The sequence below is a fragment of the Myodes glareolus genome, chromosome 21 (assembly GCF_982192425.1).
Source record: "Myodes glareolus chromosome 21, mMyoGla1.1, whole genome shotgun sequence".
NCBI classification, from domain to species: Eukaryota; Metazoa; Chordata; class Mammalia; order Rodentia; family Cricetidae; genus Myodes; species Myodes glareolus.
Window position 1 is genome coordinate 46,859,025 of NC_142046.1, and position 12,667 is coordinate 46,871,691.

Sequence of the window (12,667 nt, forward strand, 5' to 3'; positions counted from 1 at the left end):
ATTGTGTTATCCTTGATGTTTGTTATTTATTCTTGGTAATCTCACCCATCTCTGATGGCGTTTTCTAATAAGTGAGCGGGCAGGTCAGTGGTTCCCAGCAATCTATGGATAAACTCCTACAAACATCTCTTGAGATATTTTTTAGCATGGAATGAAAGTATCCTCATGACTATTTTAACATGTACCATCTGAAAGTGTGTACTTAATCTAAAAATGGCATAACAGTTTAGCTGTATGACTCCTAATGGGACTGTGAAAATATATAAATTAAATATTGGAAAACTGTACAGCCAACACAGCTTGTATTCCTGAGTGAGTGGCTGATGCCTTACTGAAGCAAAACTCACTACTGGCCCCCAGGCCTGTTCAGGTATGTCCCTGGGGCTTTTTGGGGTCTATAGAGGACTTATTTGTATTTTTTTAAATTATGTATAGGTATGGGTAGGTGCATATGAGCATAGCTGCCCAAGGGGGCCAGAGGTGTCAGATATCCTGGCACTGGAGTTTCAGACAGGTATGAGAAGTCTAATGCGGGTGTTGGGAATTGAACTCTGGTCCTCTGGAAGAGCAGCAATTGCTCCCCATGCTGAGCCATCTCTCCAGCTCCCTTTAGGCCAGCAGTTCTCAACAGGGGTGGTGGGGCGTGGCAAACAACGCTTTCTCAGGGTTTGCAAATCAGATATCCTGCATCACAAGGTATTTACACTATGATTCATAAGAGTAGGAAAATTACAGTCATGAAGCATCAACAAAAGTCTTATGGCTGTGGTCACCACAACATGAGGAACTGCATAAAGGGCTGCAGCATCGAGAAGGTTGGGAACCACTGCACTAGGTCTTTCTTTCTTACTGTGTTGTTTGATGCCTCAAGGCTAGCACTTGATTGAAACTACTATAAAACTGTTTTATATAGATCCTGGGGGAATATTTGGCCTGTGTGTTATATTTTAAAAATATGTCCGTATTACCTCTGCTTGTGATACCATCTCATAATTTATAGGTAGGATGACCAAAACTGATCGAAATATGATGAAAGGGTAAAATTATTGTCTTGGTGACACTTGATGTAAGAATGCCATTGAGATGAGCTGGATTTTTTTCTCCTGACTACATACTTTTAAAGATATAAAGACATGAAATTCGTACTAAAAATGGAGGTTGCCTATAGTAGACTCAACTGTCCCGGGGATCTGTAAGAATGAATGTCGTAGACACCCAGCCTCTAGCTCTCTGCTCCTTCCAGTTTGCTCCGCTGCACATAGCTGTCCAGCCCAGGGGTCCATTCTTCGCTAGAAGCTCATACTCAATGACTCATAGAAGCAGCCATGGGGCATTTGCCTGGGTACTCAGAACGGAGCCAGTTCTGTGACATAGCTGGACTGCCATCAGCTTCATAGACCTCTGCGTCTCGTCACCAGCTCTGCTTCACTTCCTCATCACAGCTGCTTAGGATTCCCAGTAAATTACCCTGCTCGACAACCTGCATATCAGCACCTGCTTCCTCGTCACTGTGCGGGCCTTTAATCCAGCACTCTCCGGAGGCAGTGGAAGGCAGGTCTCCATAAATTCAAAGCTAGCCTGGTCTACATAGCCAGTTCCAGGCCAGTCAGGATTGCATAGTTAGAACCTGTGTCAAAAACCAAACCAAACCAAAGAACAAACATCTCCTAAGCAAAGCAAACAAAAACAAACAAACAAACAAACAAAAATACCAAACCATATCAACAAGAACTCTCAACTGCCCCTTGAGGGCCTAGGACAGTGAGAATGTCTGTCCTGTCCTAAATCCCAGATTCAGGGCAAGCTTTTAGTCTCTAGGTTCAGCTTCTGATCGCCTTGTATATTTCCGTCATACTGCAAGCTCAGTAGGTCCAAATCTGAAATGTAGCTGATGAGTTAGGTTAATGCCTCAGAACAATGAGAGTGTGCATTTCTAATTTAAAATAGCACAAATATCATATTCCCACCGCACAGTACACGTAGAGATAATTTTGACATCCTACACAGGCTTGTTCGGCCGCTCCACTTTATTATGTGTGCTTCTTCATGGGAGCTTATTGCTTATTTATCCAGGGACCCACTTCCTCGTAAACAAGGGATGCTCCCAGAGTTACAACAGAGGGCTTCTCTTTGCTGCTGGATAGTTATTCTACTTAAGAGTTGTGTTTCCTTCTCCCTTCCATTCTACACATTCTTTAAACATTTGGTTTATCCTGAAGAAACCCCACCCCCAGTTCTAAAGTACAATCACCTACTTATTTGAAAGTACAATGCAGTGGCTCACATACAATATAATACTGATTTGGGGACTGAAACCGGATACTAAGGTCTCACTGGTCCTTCTCAATTAGATTAGCGCAGTCACAATAAAACACGTCTGTCCCCGTTTAAGGTAAAATATACATTCAATTTTTTTATTTTTCATATTGCTGTAAAGAGTAAGGACGAGCAAGTCTTGATACATGTCAGTGATCGCAGGTGACAAAGAGACTCGTATGCGTGGATTTCAGGAGGTGGCATCTCTGAAAGCAGGCGCAGTCTGTAAACCAGTCAGCTCACTGAAAGATGCTGAGGTTCCCAAGGGAAAGCTGTGTTGTCAGTTGAAGATGAGACCGGGAGGAGTTTGTGAGGGAGGAGTTGCCAGGAAAGCAATAGAACATTTCCTGCCCGTGGGTGCAGTCCTGAGGGCTTGTGATGGCCATGATGAATCCCACCACCATCACCACCGCACCAACCGGAAGCATGACGCAGGCCATTATCTTATCCGTGTGTGTCCTTGGCTCCTCGGATAATTTCAGATAACAGGCTGAGGGGATGATAAAGATCAAAGGAGCCGCACAGAGCACACCCTGTGTGTCGAAGACAAGAGGCAAGTTAACGTTAGAGGAGCAAATACCATGTGTGTGTGTGTGTTTTATTTTTCTGAGACAGGCCTTCACTATGTATTCAAGGCTGGCATCAAACTGGCAGTCAATCTCCTGCCTCACCCTCCCATGTGCTAGGATGACAGACATGAACCATCACATGTAACCTCATATAGCTTTTGAAAAGCATTATAGAAACATTTATGGGCGAGGGGACGGCTCAGTAGATAAAGGCACTTGTCACCTAGGATGCAAGCCTTTTGGTCTAAAGTCCATCTCAGGAACAGAAGCAGAAATGGAAGGTGAGAATTGACTCCACAAAGTTGTCCCATCTTCCACACATAGGCCATGGCCTGTGTGCTCTCCCACCTCCGTGGCATACATACATAGACACATTAGTATTCATGTGTATTCAATGACATAAAAGTATTTGTCATTACACTTATTAAAAGTTGTAAAGATTCAGTGAAGACAAAGCAAGGAAAGAAACATGTTAGGGAAAGACTTAGATGTTGGTTTCCCTTTCCAATGAAACAGTTGCAAAGGAAATAATAAAAGGAAGATAGAGTAATGTATAATGAACCTAGGGAAAGATTAATAGACAATAAAGCAGATGGCAAGATGAACTCTTGGCAAATTTGAAACCCACTTTTCGGTCACTTCCCTAGTACCATCTAGAACTCCCAGTATATCGATAACGCCTTTCAAATCGGAGTGGGTTTTTCTGCTGTTGGTGAACAGAGAGGGACAGTGGGAAATTGGATGGGCATTTCTCTTTTTCTCTTTTCCCACATCTGTTTGAAAGTGGAGCCTGTGTGTGTCAGAAAGAAAGGTTTAACCCTCGGGGCTTAGCATGAAATCCCATTTCTAAGCCTTCTTTCAAGTAACGCTAAGTGCATTAATTACCCGAGAAAATTGACAGCAGACCCAAATGGCCGTAACTTGCTCCACTCCCCCAACTAGCTGCCCACAAATCCAACCTAAGGGGGACTGTCAGGTTGAAAATTATGGGTGGGAGAGTTGTTTATTGTAGAAACAGGGACATGTACTGACTTCAAAGGGAAAGAGATTTTCCCCTTAAGAAGAACTAATTCTCACTAGAAACTGTGCAAATGTTGCTTGTAAATGTTAAAATTTTCTGCATTTTAGATAACACATTTTTTTTCTCATCTTGTCAAGTGCTATATGTTAAGTAAAACATAAAAATTTTATGACAAACGTTTGTCATACATCATAAAATTTTTCCTTTTAAGCAAATCTCATTGCGTGTATTGGAAGTTTACAACACGGTGCAGCGGGACACGTGGATAACGTGTTACTATGGTGGGACAAATTTAGAATAAAACTCAATTACTTATGCATGTATGAAAAGAAAGCTTCTGAAGATCTTTTATATAACCAAATTCTCAAATACAGTATACTGTTGTTAGTCTTACTTGTTACTCCTTCCACCTATAGCCTTGTTCAGACCATAAGTCTGCTACCCTGCACCCTCACCCTTGTCAGGTCATAAAACCATAACTGCTGATTAGGAGATGGTACAAATGTTGTCTTATTCATTAAGGCAGGTCAGTTCCATCCATTGCCGATGCCAGGACATTTTGCAATTTGCATCATGGAAAGAACAAAAAGTCTGCAGGACATTTACAAACAATACAGCTCATAAAATTGTGTTTTGTGGCCTGAATAGAATCTAGTAAAATGATGCAAGAAGCTAAAAACTAAACAGAAAAAAAATTAATCCTGATGAACTGTGGACCCATGGGGAAGAGTTTTCCATCAGCCTCTGGGTCCATCAGGAACCACTCCCAGCAGAACCCCTCCTAGGGTCCCTCCTTGGCATGTCACACCCTTGGTCCATGGGACACCTCAGAGACGGGTGATCATCTGCCTCTTCCCATTACCGTGGCTCTCTGGCTCTTTAAGGCTGGCGGTTGCCAGGTAGACATCAGGCTGAGTTGTTGCTGCATGCTGTTGGAGATTCCAGGCCTCCAGGGCCTGCAGGAGTGAGGTTGGGTAGACTGGGGGTTGGGATCCATTGATAGGAATGACGGAAAGATCTTACTGGGACCCTTGCTCATTGAAGAATCAGCCCTGCGGGTCAGTGCCACTGGCATAGGCCCCAGGTACCAGGGTTTACAGACAGGGTTTCCTTAGTCACAGGCATTAGTCCTATCTGGGTGACTGCAGGGAGGAGGAGCCCTCAGGCCCTTGGGTGTGATGAAGGTGACAAACACAACCCACTTCTGATAGCCCCTCCTCTGTCCCTGCTCATACCGCTGAACAAAGTGAGGTATGTGGCTGCCCTGGGTAGGGGATACAGCTTCTGAGATTCTCAAAGGCCCTGCAGGGACCAGCCTGCCAGCTGCTCCTCTATAGTAGCAGGAAGGGATCGCAGAAGATCAACAGGATCCATGTTCCTTGGAGAGAAGGCTCAAGCCTGGGGTATAGAGGGAGTGACAGCCGGTGGTTTAAAGGTGGGGCTTTCTCAGAAGATCTCTTCTCCTTGCTATTGGTCCTTGCCTCCCTAGCGAGCCTTCTCTTCAGCTCCCAGAGCATACCTAATGACCCCTTTCCTTGGGGGACACTCGATGGAGCACAACTTCCTGTAAAACAGGGCTACTACTCCTCGACCCCCTACCCTGCAACCCCTGTGGCCTATTTTGGTAGTTCCTGGTTCCTTTGGCTGTGCTCGCGGAGCAGGGCCTGAATCTCGCAGGGTCCCTTCCTCTGACCTCCTCTCAACCCCAGCCCCAACACTGCTAATATTTCAAAGCAGAATGAAAAAAAAAAAAGATAAAAAGATTACCTATCTTTTAAATTTCTGCTTTAAAATCATTTGATACTCATGAGAGTAATTCCTATATCTTAAGAGAAAACGAAAGCCTCTGTCTTAGGAAGTATGCCGACTCGGGCCCTGGTCTGCTCGCCCGATCATGATGTCTCTGTCTGGGTCTCATCAGCCTGCTTTCTTCCTGCCAAGCAAACAGCATACAATGCTTTGGGACCTGGTTCCTGTGGCCACGGCACCGGCTGTTTCATTCCCCCCCCCCCCTTTGTTCCACAAGTAGAAACCCACAGAGCCCAATTCCTGCAGCGACCTCGTCCCTAACAGCAGCATCCAGCCAAGATGCTGGAGTCTTGCAACAGAGCAGGTCAAGGACTGATTTTCTTTGCTTTTAAAATGGACTCTAAGATTGAGAATGCCTCTGCTTGGAGACTATTTCCTTGCTGTCCTCTGCTATGAAAACACGAAACAAAGGCGAAATTCTAAACGGGCTTTGAATTTTTACCAGATCACCCAAATTATTTAGCCTGTATCTATTTAGTTTTTAGTAATATCAACATTTCTTTGATTTTGCAAGTTCTCATTTTAACACGTGTCTCATCGTTGCGGGTGACTGTGATATCTGAGAAGCCAGAACAGAGAATAATTTCCAAAGCAATTAGAGACCGTGACGAGGCCCTGAGGGGTCTGTCATTCACATCCCCTCACAGACATTCTACCAATTAATGTGGAAGCTATGAAGAGAAAATGAACACAAAAATCTTTAGTTTCAGTTTACTTACAGCCTGGTATTTACTTTAGTCCTTTAAAACATTGTTTCATATGTAGCGCACATTATTCTTAAAAATACTTAAAGATAAACTTTATCTCTCTCTCCTCCTTGCCTCCCCCCACAAACACACAAGTCCCCCCCATACACACGCACACATACATAAAAAAATCACTTTTTATGCATAAATAGGACAAGCAATCCCCCATTGAGCTATATTCCCAGGTTTTGTATGTGTAATGAAAGTGGTATATTCATATGTATGTCAGTGTGTTCACGCATGTGGAGGCTAGAGGACAACTTTCCGTGTCCTGTGACATCGATCTCTACCTGCTTTCCTTGAGACAGAGACTCCCATTGCATCGGAAACTTCCTGTTTCCGCTAGACTGACTAGCTATTGGGGCTGGAGAGATGGTTTAATAGCAAGAGTATTTGCTGCTCTTGCAGAGGACCCAGGTTCCGTTCCAGGTATCCACATGGTCACTTACAACAATTCTTAGCTTTAGTTCCAGGAGATTTAGTGCCCTTCTTCTTGCTTCTGTGATCACTAGGCATGCATCTGGTACACTTACATAAATGCAGGCAAAACATTCGAACTCATAAAAATAAATACATTTTTCAAGAGAAAAATGATCAAGCTGGCAAGATGACTCAGCGGGTTAAAGTTCTTACAGCACAAGTCTGACGGCTTGAGTTCAGTCCCCCAAACCCATGGTGGCAGGAGATAACCAACTCCAAAACATTGTCCAGCGACCCTTATACATGTTTACAGCCGCATACATGTGCCGCTTGCGCTCTTTTTCCTCTCTTTTATAAACACACACACACACATGCACACACACATTCACACACAGAGACGTCATGAATACATAGTGAGTAAGTAACTTGAAAAGTTAAAAAAAAATCAACTTAATAAACTTTGAGAACTCAAATGAGGTATTTCATAAAACCAGAAAAAAGAACAAACAACAACATCAACAAAATGATTGGCAGTGTTGTGGCTTGAATGAGAAATAGGCCCCATGTATTTGAACACTTGGTCCCCAGAGGGTGACGCTGTTTAGGACGCTCATTGATCCTTTAGATGTGGCCTTGCTGAAGGAAGTACATTATTGGGGGCAGGCTTCAGGGTTTTATAGCCTGGACCCATTTCTTGTTCCCTTTCTCCCTCCCTTTCTTCCTCCCTTTCTCCCTCCCTCCCTCCCTCCCTCCCTCCCTCCCTCCCTCCCTCCCTCCCTCCCTCCCTCCCTCCCTCCCTTTCTCTCTCTCTCTCTCTCTCTCTCTCTTTCTCTCTCTGTCTCTCTCTCTCCTTCCCTCTCCCTCCCTCCCTTTCTCTCTCTCTCTCCTTCCCTCTCCCTCCCTCCCTCCCTCCCTCCTTCCCTCCCTTTCTCTCTCTCTCTCTCTCTGTCTCTCTCTCTCTCCTTCCCTCTCCCTCCCTCCCTTTCTCTCTCTCTCTCTCTCCTTCCCTCTCCCTCCCTCCCTCTCTTCCCTCACTCACTCCCTCCCTCCCTCCCTCCTCCTCCTTCCCTCCCTGCCCCTCTCTCTCACTCTGTGTGTGTGTGTGTGTGTGTGTGTGTGTGTGAATTGCGATCCATTTGCTTCCTGAATGCCAGGCTGGCCTCATCTGTGGCTCTGTCTTCTTTGTCATGGTGAACTGTGAGTCAAAATAAGCCCTTTCTTCCTTAAGTCAGTTTGTCGGGAAATTTTATCACAGAAACAGAGATGGGACTGCTGTAGAGGCTCATTATTTCAGACTCTATAGTGCAGTTGCAATGGTATTAGTACTCACAACACTGTGGCATGCATGTGTGTGAGAGAGATGTGTATGTGTGTATGTATATAATATATGTAATATATATTCCTTGCTTGCTTTCCTGCTTCTATTCCAGTGGTTCACTTATGATCCTGAATAGCTATAGAAACAGGTCCTAAGCTGTGGTCACAAGGCATGATCATTCATGTAATAACTTAATCCTCATGTTCTCAGCAGCGTGCCAGTGTGGTGGACCATGGAGGAAGTCATTTCATATGCTTGTCTTGGAAGAGTTTACCATTTGGAAAGTAAAGATAATTCATGGACAGTTCAAATATCACATGGTCTAAGATCTTACGTAGAAGTTATTTCGTTAAGTTAAACAGGGACCATTCACAGAAATCAAGACTACTATGTGATTGGATTTCTGTTTTTTCTCCCTTCTCCATTTGTTTGAGAGTTGAGGTCTTGCTATACTGCTCAGACTGGGTTCAAGGAATTCCTGTGCCTAGTCTCCTGAGAAGCTAACTTGCTTGAGCTACAAGGCTGCGTCAACATACCAAAGGAAGCCTTTTTCCTGTTGTTGATGTAATGGAAAATTCCCCAGGGTCCCCAGTGTTTGGCATCTGATATAAGAAAAGTCCGAATTATTTGCTTTTCGACAGGCTATGCTCCTGCTTTTGTCTGGAACTTCAAGTCACAATGGCATTGGGAAAGCATAGTGACGTCAGTATGAGCCATAAACCCTCATTCATCCTGCACTTCTCATAGCCAGGAGAGCAGGATGAACTGGAGTCTCCCCTGCACAACCCTGCCCTCCCCGTGGCGCATGACCAGAAGATGCTAACTGGTTTTCTTCTGATTAGCAATCCTGTAAGGCTTGTGGAGAGGGAAGAATAATGACCCTGCATTAGTGGTTTTCCTTCCATTGCTATCACATCAAATGGCACCATTAGCCTAGGGTCACACAATAGAGTGGAATCATTCTTGATGTCCTTCTCTGTCCCTCTGTGTTCCCAATGGAATCTGTCACCAAAGTGTGTTAAGTTTTGTGTGTGTTCTTTCCTCAATCACATAGCAGCTGAACATTCATGTTAGTGAGAAAGGTTAGATTCTTTCAAATTTCCTTCCATCACTATATTTTTACTATGTAGTGCAGAGTAATTGCTCAATGACTATATGGTTAATGAATAAATGAGTTCCAAGTGACAGTCAACAACAGACTTTGTAGGATTTAGGCAGACATAGAGAAATAATCATTGCAGGAAAAGGAATGAATTAAAAAACAGAAAGGTAAAGGAGCAGAAAAGAGATATGGCATTTGACAGGCTGAAAATAAATCTGGCAGCTAAGGGAGCCTTTGGAAAAATATACTGGAAATAAGTTCCCATAAAGACAAGGGCTGGGTTACTGAACAACAGCATTTCCAATTGCATTGAAAGGAAAGATCAGTTCAGACATGACACAATAGAGACCGACATCTGTGTGGTTAGAGATGACAAAAGAAAAGTCTGGGGGAAAGAAGAAGTATTGAAAGGAAAAGAAGTTTGGATCATCCAAAGTGAGGGTGTGATCGGGATAGAATTTTATTCTTTCTATAATTTCAACAGATCCGCTAGGCATTGCAATTCTGCACACAGTGTAGGGTGTTGTCAACTTGAGAAATACCTGGATAGTACAGGGACAAGCTATGCAGCCATGGAATTCTAGACACTTCTAGTCAGACACAGTTACAGTTTGGTTGTGAGGGATTGTTCTGAATATCATGAGATATTCTTGATGCCCTGGCTTCTTCTTACTATATACCCATAGCATTGCCACCCTGCTAGGCAACCAAAGATGTCTCCAGACATCACAAACAACACCCTCCTGGATGGGGCGCAAAATCATGCCCTTTGAGAAGCCTTGCCATGAACCATATGCTTTCACAGACAGAAGAGTGTCATCGTTATCAATAGTTATTATTATAATGCAAACAGATTTCCACTATACTTCAGAAAGTGATACCTTTTTTTAAAAAAAAAAAAGGAAGGCACATTTTGTATTAGACCAAAACATTTTAAAAGAGATTTCAGAAAGGATGGAACAAGTCTTTCCGTGTACTTACGTTGAGTTCTAAAACTATCCCAAGGCAATCAATCAGCAATGATACCAGCGTGGCTGCAGTAACAATAACCACTGTTAAGATGATGTGGAACACTGATGAAGGATTCCCACCGAAAAACACATTGGCAATTACCTGGCAAATAAACATAGCAGGTTGATAGGTGTTTTTGAGGCTTACTGGAATCAGTAAGAGGCTTTTGTACTAGCACTATGACTATATGAATCACCCATAGTAAGGGAATGCATTAAACCTTAGGACACTAGGAATGTTTCTGTCTTTTCAAAGAAACTGCACATCCACATACATAGCAATAATGAGTATTTTTGCTGTAAATGTTGTCAGTCAGTGTCCTATGCTGTAGTTGCAGCGCCTGGCACACAGTGTTGTAATGCACACATTTTTTTAAGGGTCCGAAAGCTTTGAAAGTTTCCTTATCCTTCTTGAGCTGGAAAGGTTGCCACTAAAACAAACTACAAACACTAATTGATTACTTAATGGTCTCTAAAGAAGATGTTAGGACTTACCCCCTTAATGATATTGGATGAGTGCTATCCTTTATTAAGAGAAAATCAATTCTATACAACAGAAACCAACAAAGAGGAAAGGCAAATTAAGGATAGTTTGTCAATATTTTCCTTGAATACAGAGATCAGGAGGCTAATCTATAGTCACCTATTGGATGCATGCCACTCTGATGAATTTACAATAAGAGATTATCAAAAGAATGATTCCTGCCCTCAAGAACTGACATCCCAACTGAAGGCCTGTAATTGATAGAGAAACAAATAGAGACTAGTTTGTGGCAGGATTAAAAAAGAACAAGTAGGGGCTGGAGAGATGGCTCAGTGGTTAAGAGCACTGAGTGCTCTTCCAGAGGACCCGGGTTCAATTCCCAGCACCCACATGGCAACTCACAACTGTCTGAAGATCCAGTTGCAGGGGATCTGACACCTTCACACCAATGCACATAAAATTAAACATTAAATAAATAAAGACCAAGTAGAATGTAGAGGGCTCTTCCGTTGTCTAAAATGGTCTCCTGTGGGGGAGCAGAGGAAGCCCTGAGTGGAAGCATAACACTGACAGAAGCACAGCCATGTCCAGGACCCCAGTGCTTCAGACCAAGGTGACGGGCAAAACTTCCCCGAGTCCACACGCAAATGTTGACAGAAAGTGCGCTTTGTCGCAGGTTCTTCCTCCTAGACGTTTACGGCCTGAGCTCTCCCACCAGGACTAGCTACCCCCCCCTCATTCTGTATATAATAAACACAATCATTTCCGGGCTGGCATCGTAGGTGCTCTCCACCAGAGCAAGCGCACACCACCCAGTCTGAGCTTGTCTGTTTACGCGTCTGTATTCCTCCGTCCCCGCGTCACCCCAGTCAGGTTTCTAGGACCACAGCACACAGGACACGGCCTTCCTTAAAGTCCTCTTCTTTTTACCGTTTCTGAAATGTGAGTGACCTAGCCGAGCGTGGGGTGAGGATAAACGTTAGAGCAGAATGACACGCTGAGGCCACCGTGGAAAGAAGAGCAGAGAAAGAAGAAGAACATTCTCGACAGAGGACAGAAAGAAGGCTCCGAACAGAGTGAGGAGCATGTGCAAAACATCAGTGAAGCGAGAGATGTCAGTGGAGAGAGAGCATCAGGTACCAGGTGCTGTAACCATGACAACTGTGGAAAAATGACCTAGACAGAGGATATCCCCGCCCAGCAGCTCCTCCAGCGCTGCTGCTGGTAGAGACCTGATGGTGACACGAATAACTTAGATGATGTGGCTTTGCTGTTTCTTTAAACACAACTGTTCGATACATCTCTAAGATGGCCGTATGAGGTTGAAATAGCTAAATAGGCAGGATCAGAGGCATACAGTGGGTTTTTTTTTTAATCCTCTTTATATGTACCTGGTCTATTGTACCTATAAAGAGAAATGGTTGCATTCATGTTTGCTCTGTGTGTGTGTATATATGTGTGCATTCATGTTTGCTCTGTGTGTGTGAATACGTGTGCAGACAGCAACAGCAAACACCGAGTCTCATACAGCATCTCTCTGCATGGTACATGCTGCCAGGGCAAAGATCCTGGTTTTACTCTGCTTTGCCCTGATGGCAGCTAGAGTGGAAACTCATTCTACATCGGAAAGACAGACGCTGCAGGTGATGTGATTGAAGCCATCCACACATGGTTGACCAGAAGGCATCCAAGCCTGCAGCATCCACTCATGTTGATCTGGAGATCCGATCTGAGCCTGAAGTGCTGGGCAGATGCTGACAGAAGAGCCTTTCCCGACCCGTAGTTAGCAAAGTTTTAAAAGAATCTCGAAGCTCAAAAATCTGCATAAAGTCCACACTACCCCTTTCTTCTGTAAAGGAAGGGCACCAGCCT

General features: G+C 43.9%; 1 protein-coding gene across 1 annotated transcript in view; it reads right to left on the minus strand.

The window, feature by feature from the left end:
• Positions 1–2,386: 2,386 nt before the first annotated feature.
• Slc38a11 (solute carrier family 38 member 11) overlaps positions 2,387–12,667 on the minus strand; it is a 40,882-nt gene continuing 30,601 nt past the window's right edge. Inside the window, exons 11-12 of the mRNA XM_048426165.3 lie at positions 10,283–10,414; positions 2,387–2,849 (exon numbers count right to left, since the gene is read on the minus strand). Coding sequence (XP_048282122.3) covers positions 2,556–2,849; positions 10,283–10,414 — 426 coding nt within the window. The 3' untranslated portion in view covers positions 2,387–2,555. The remainder of the gene's footprint in view (positions 2,850–10,282; positions 10,415–12,667) is intronic.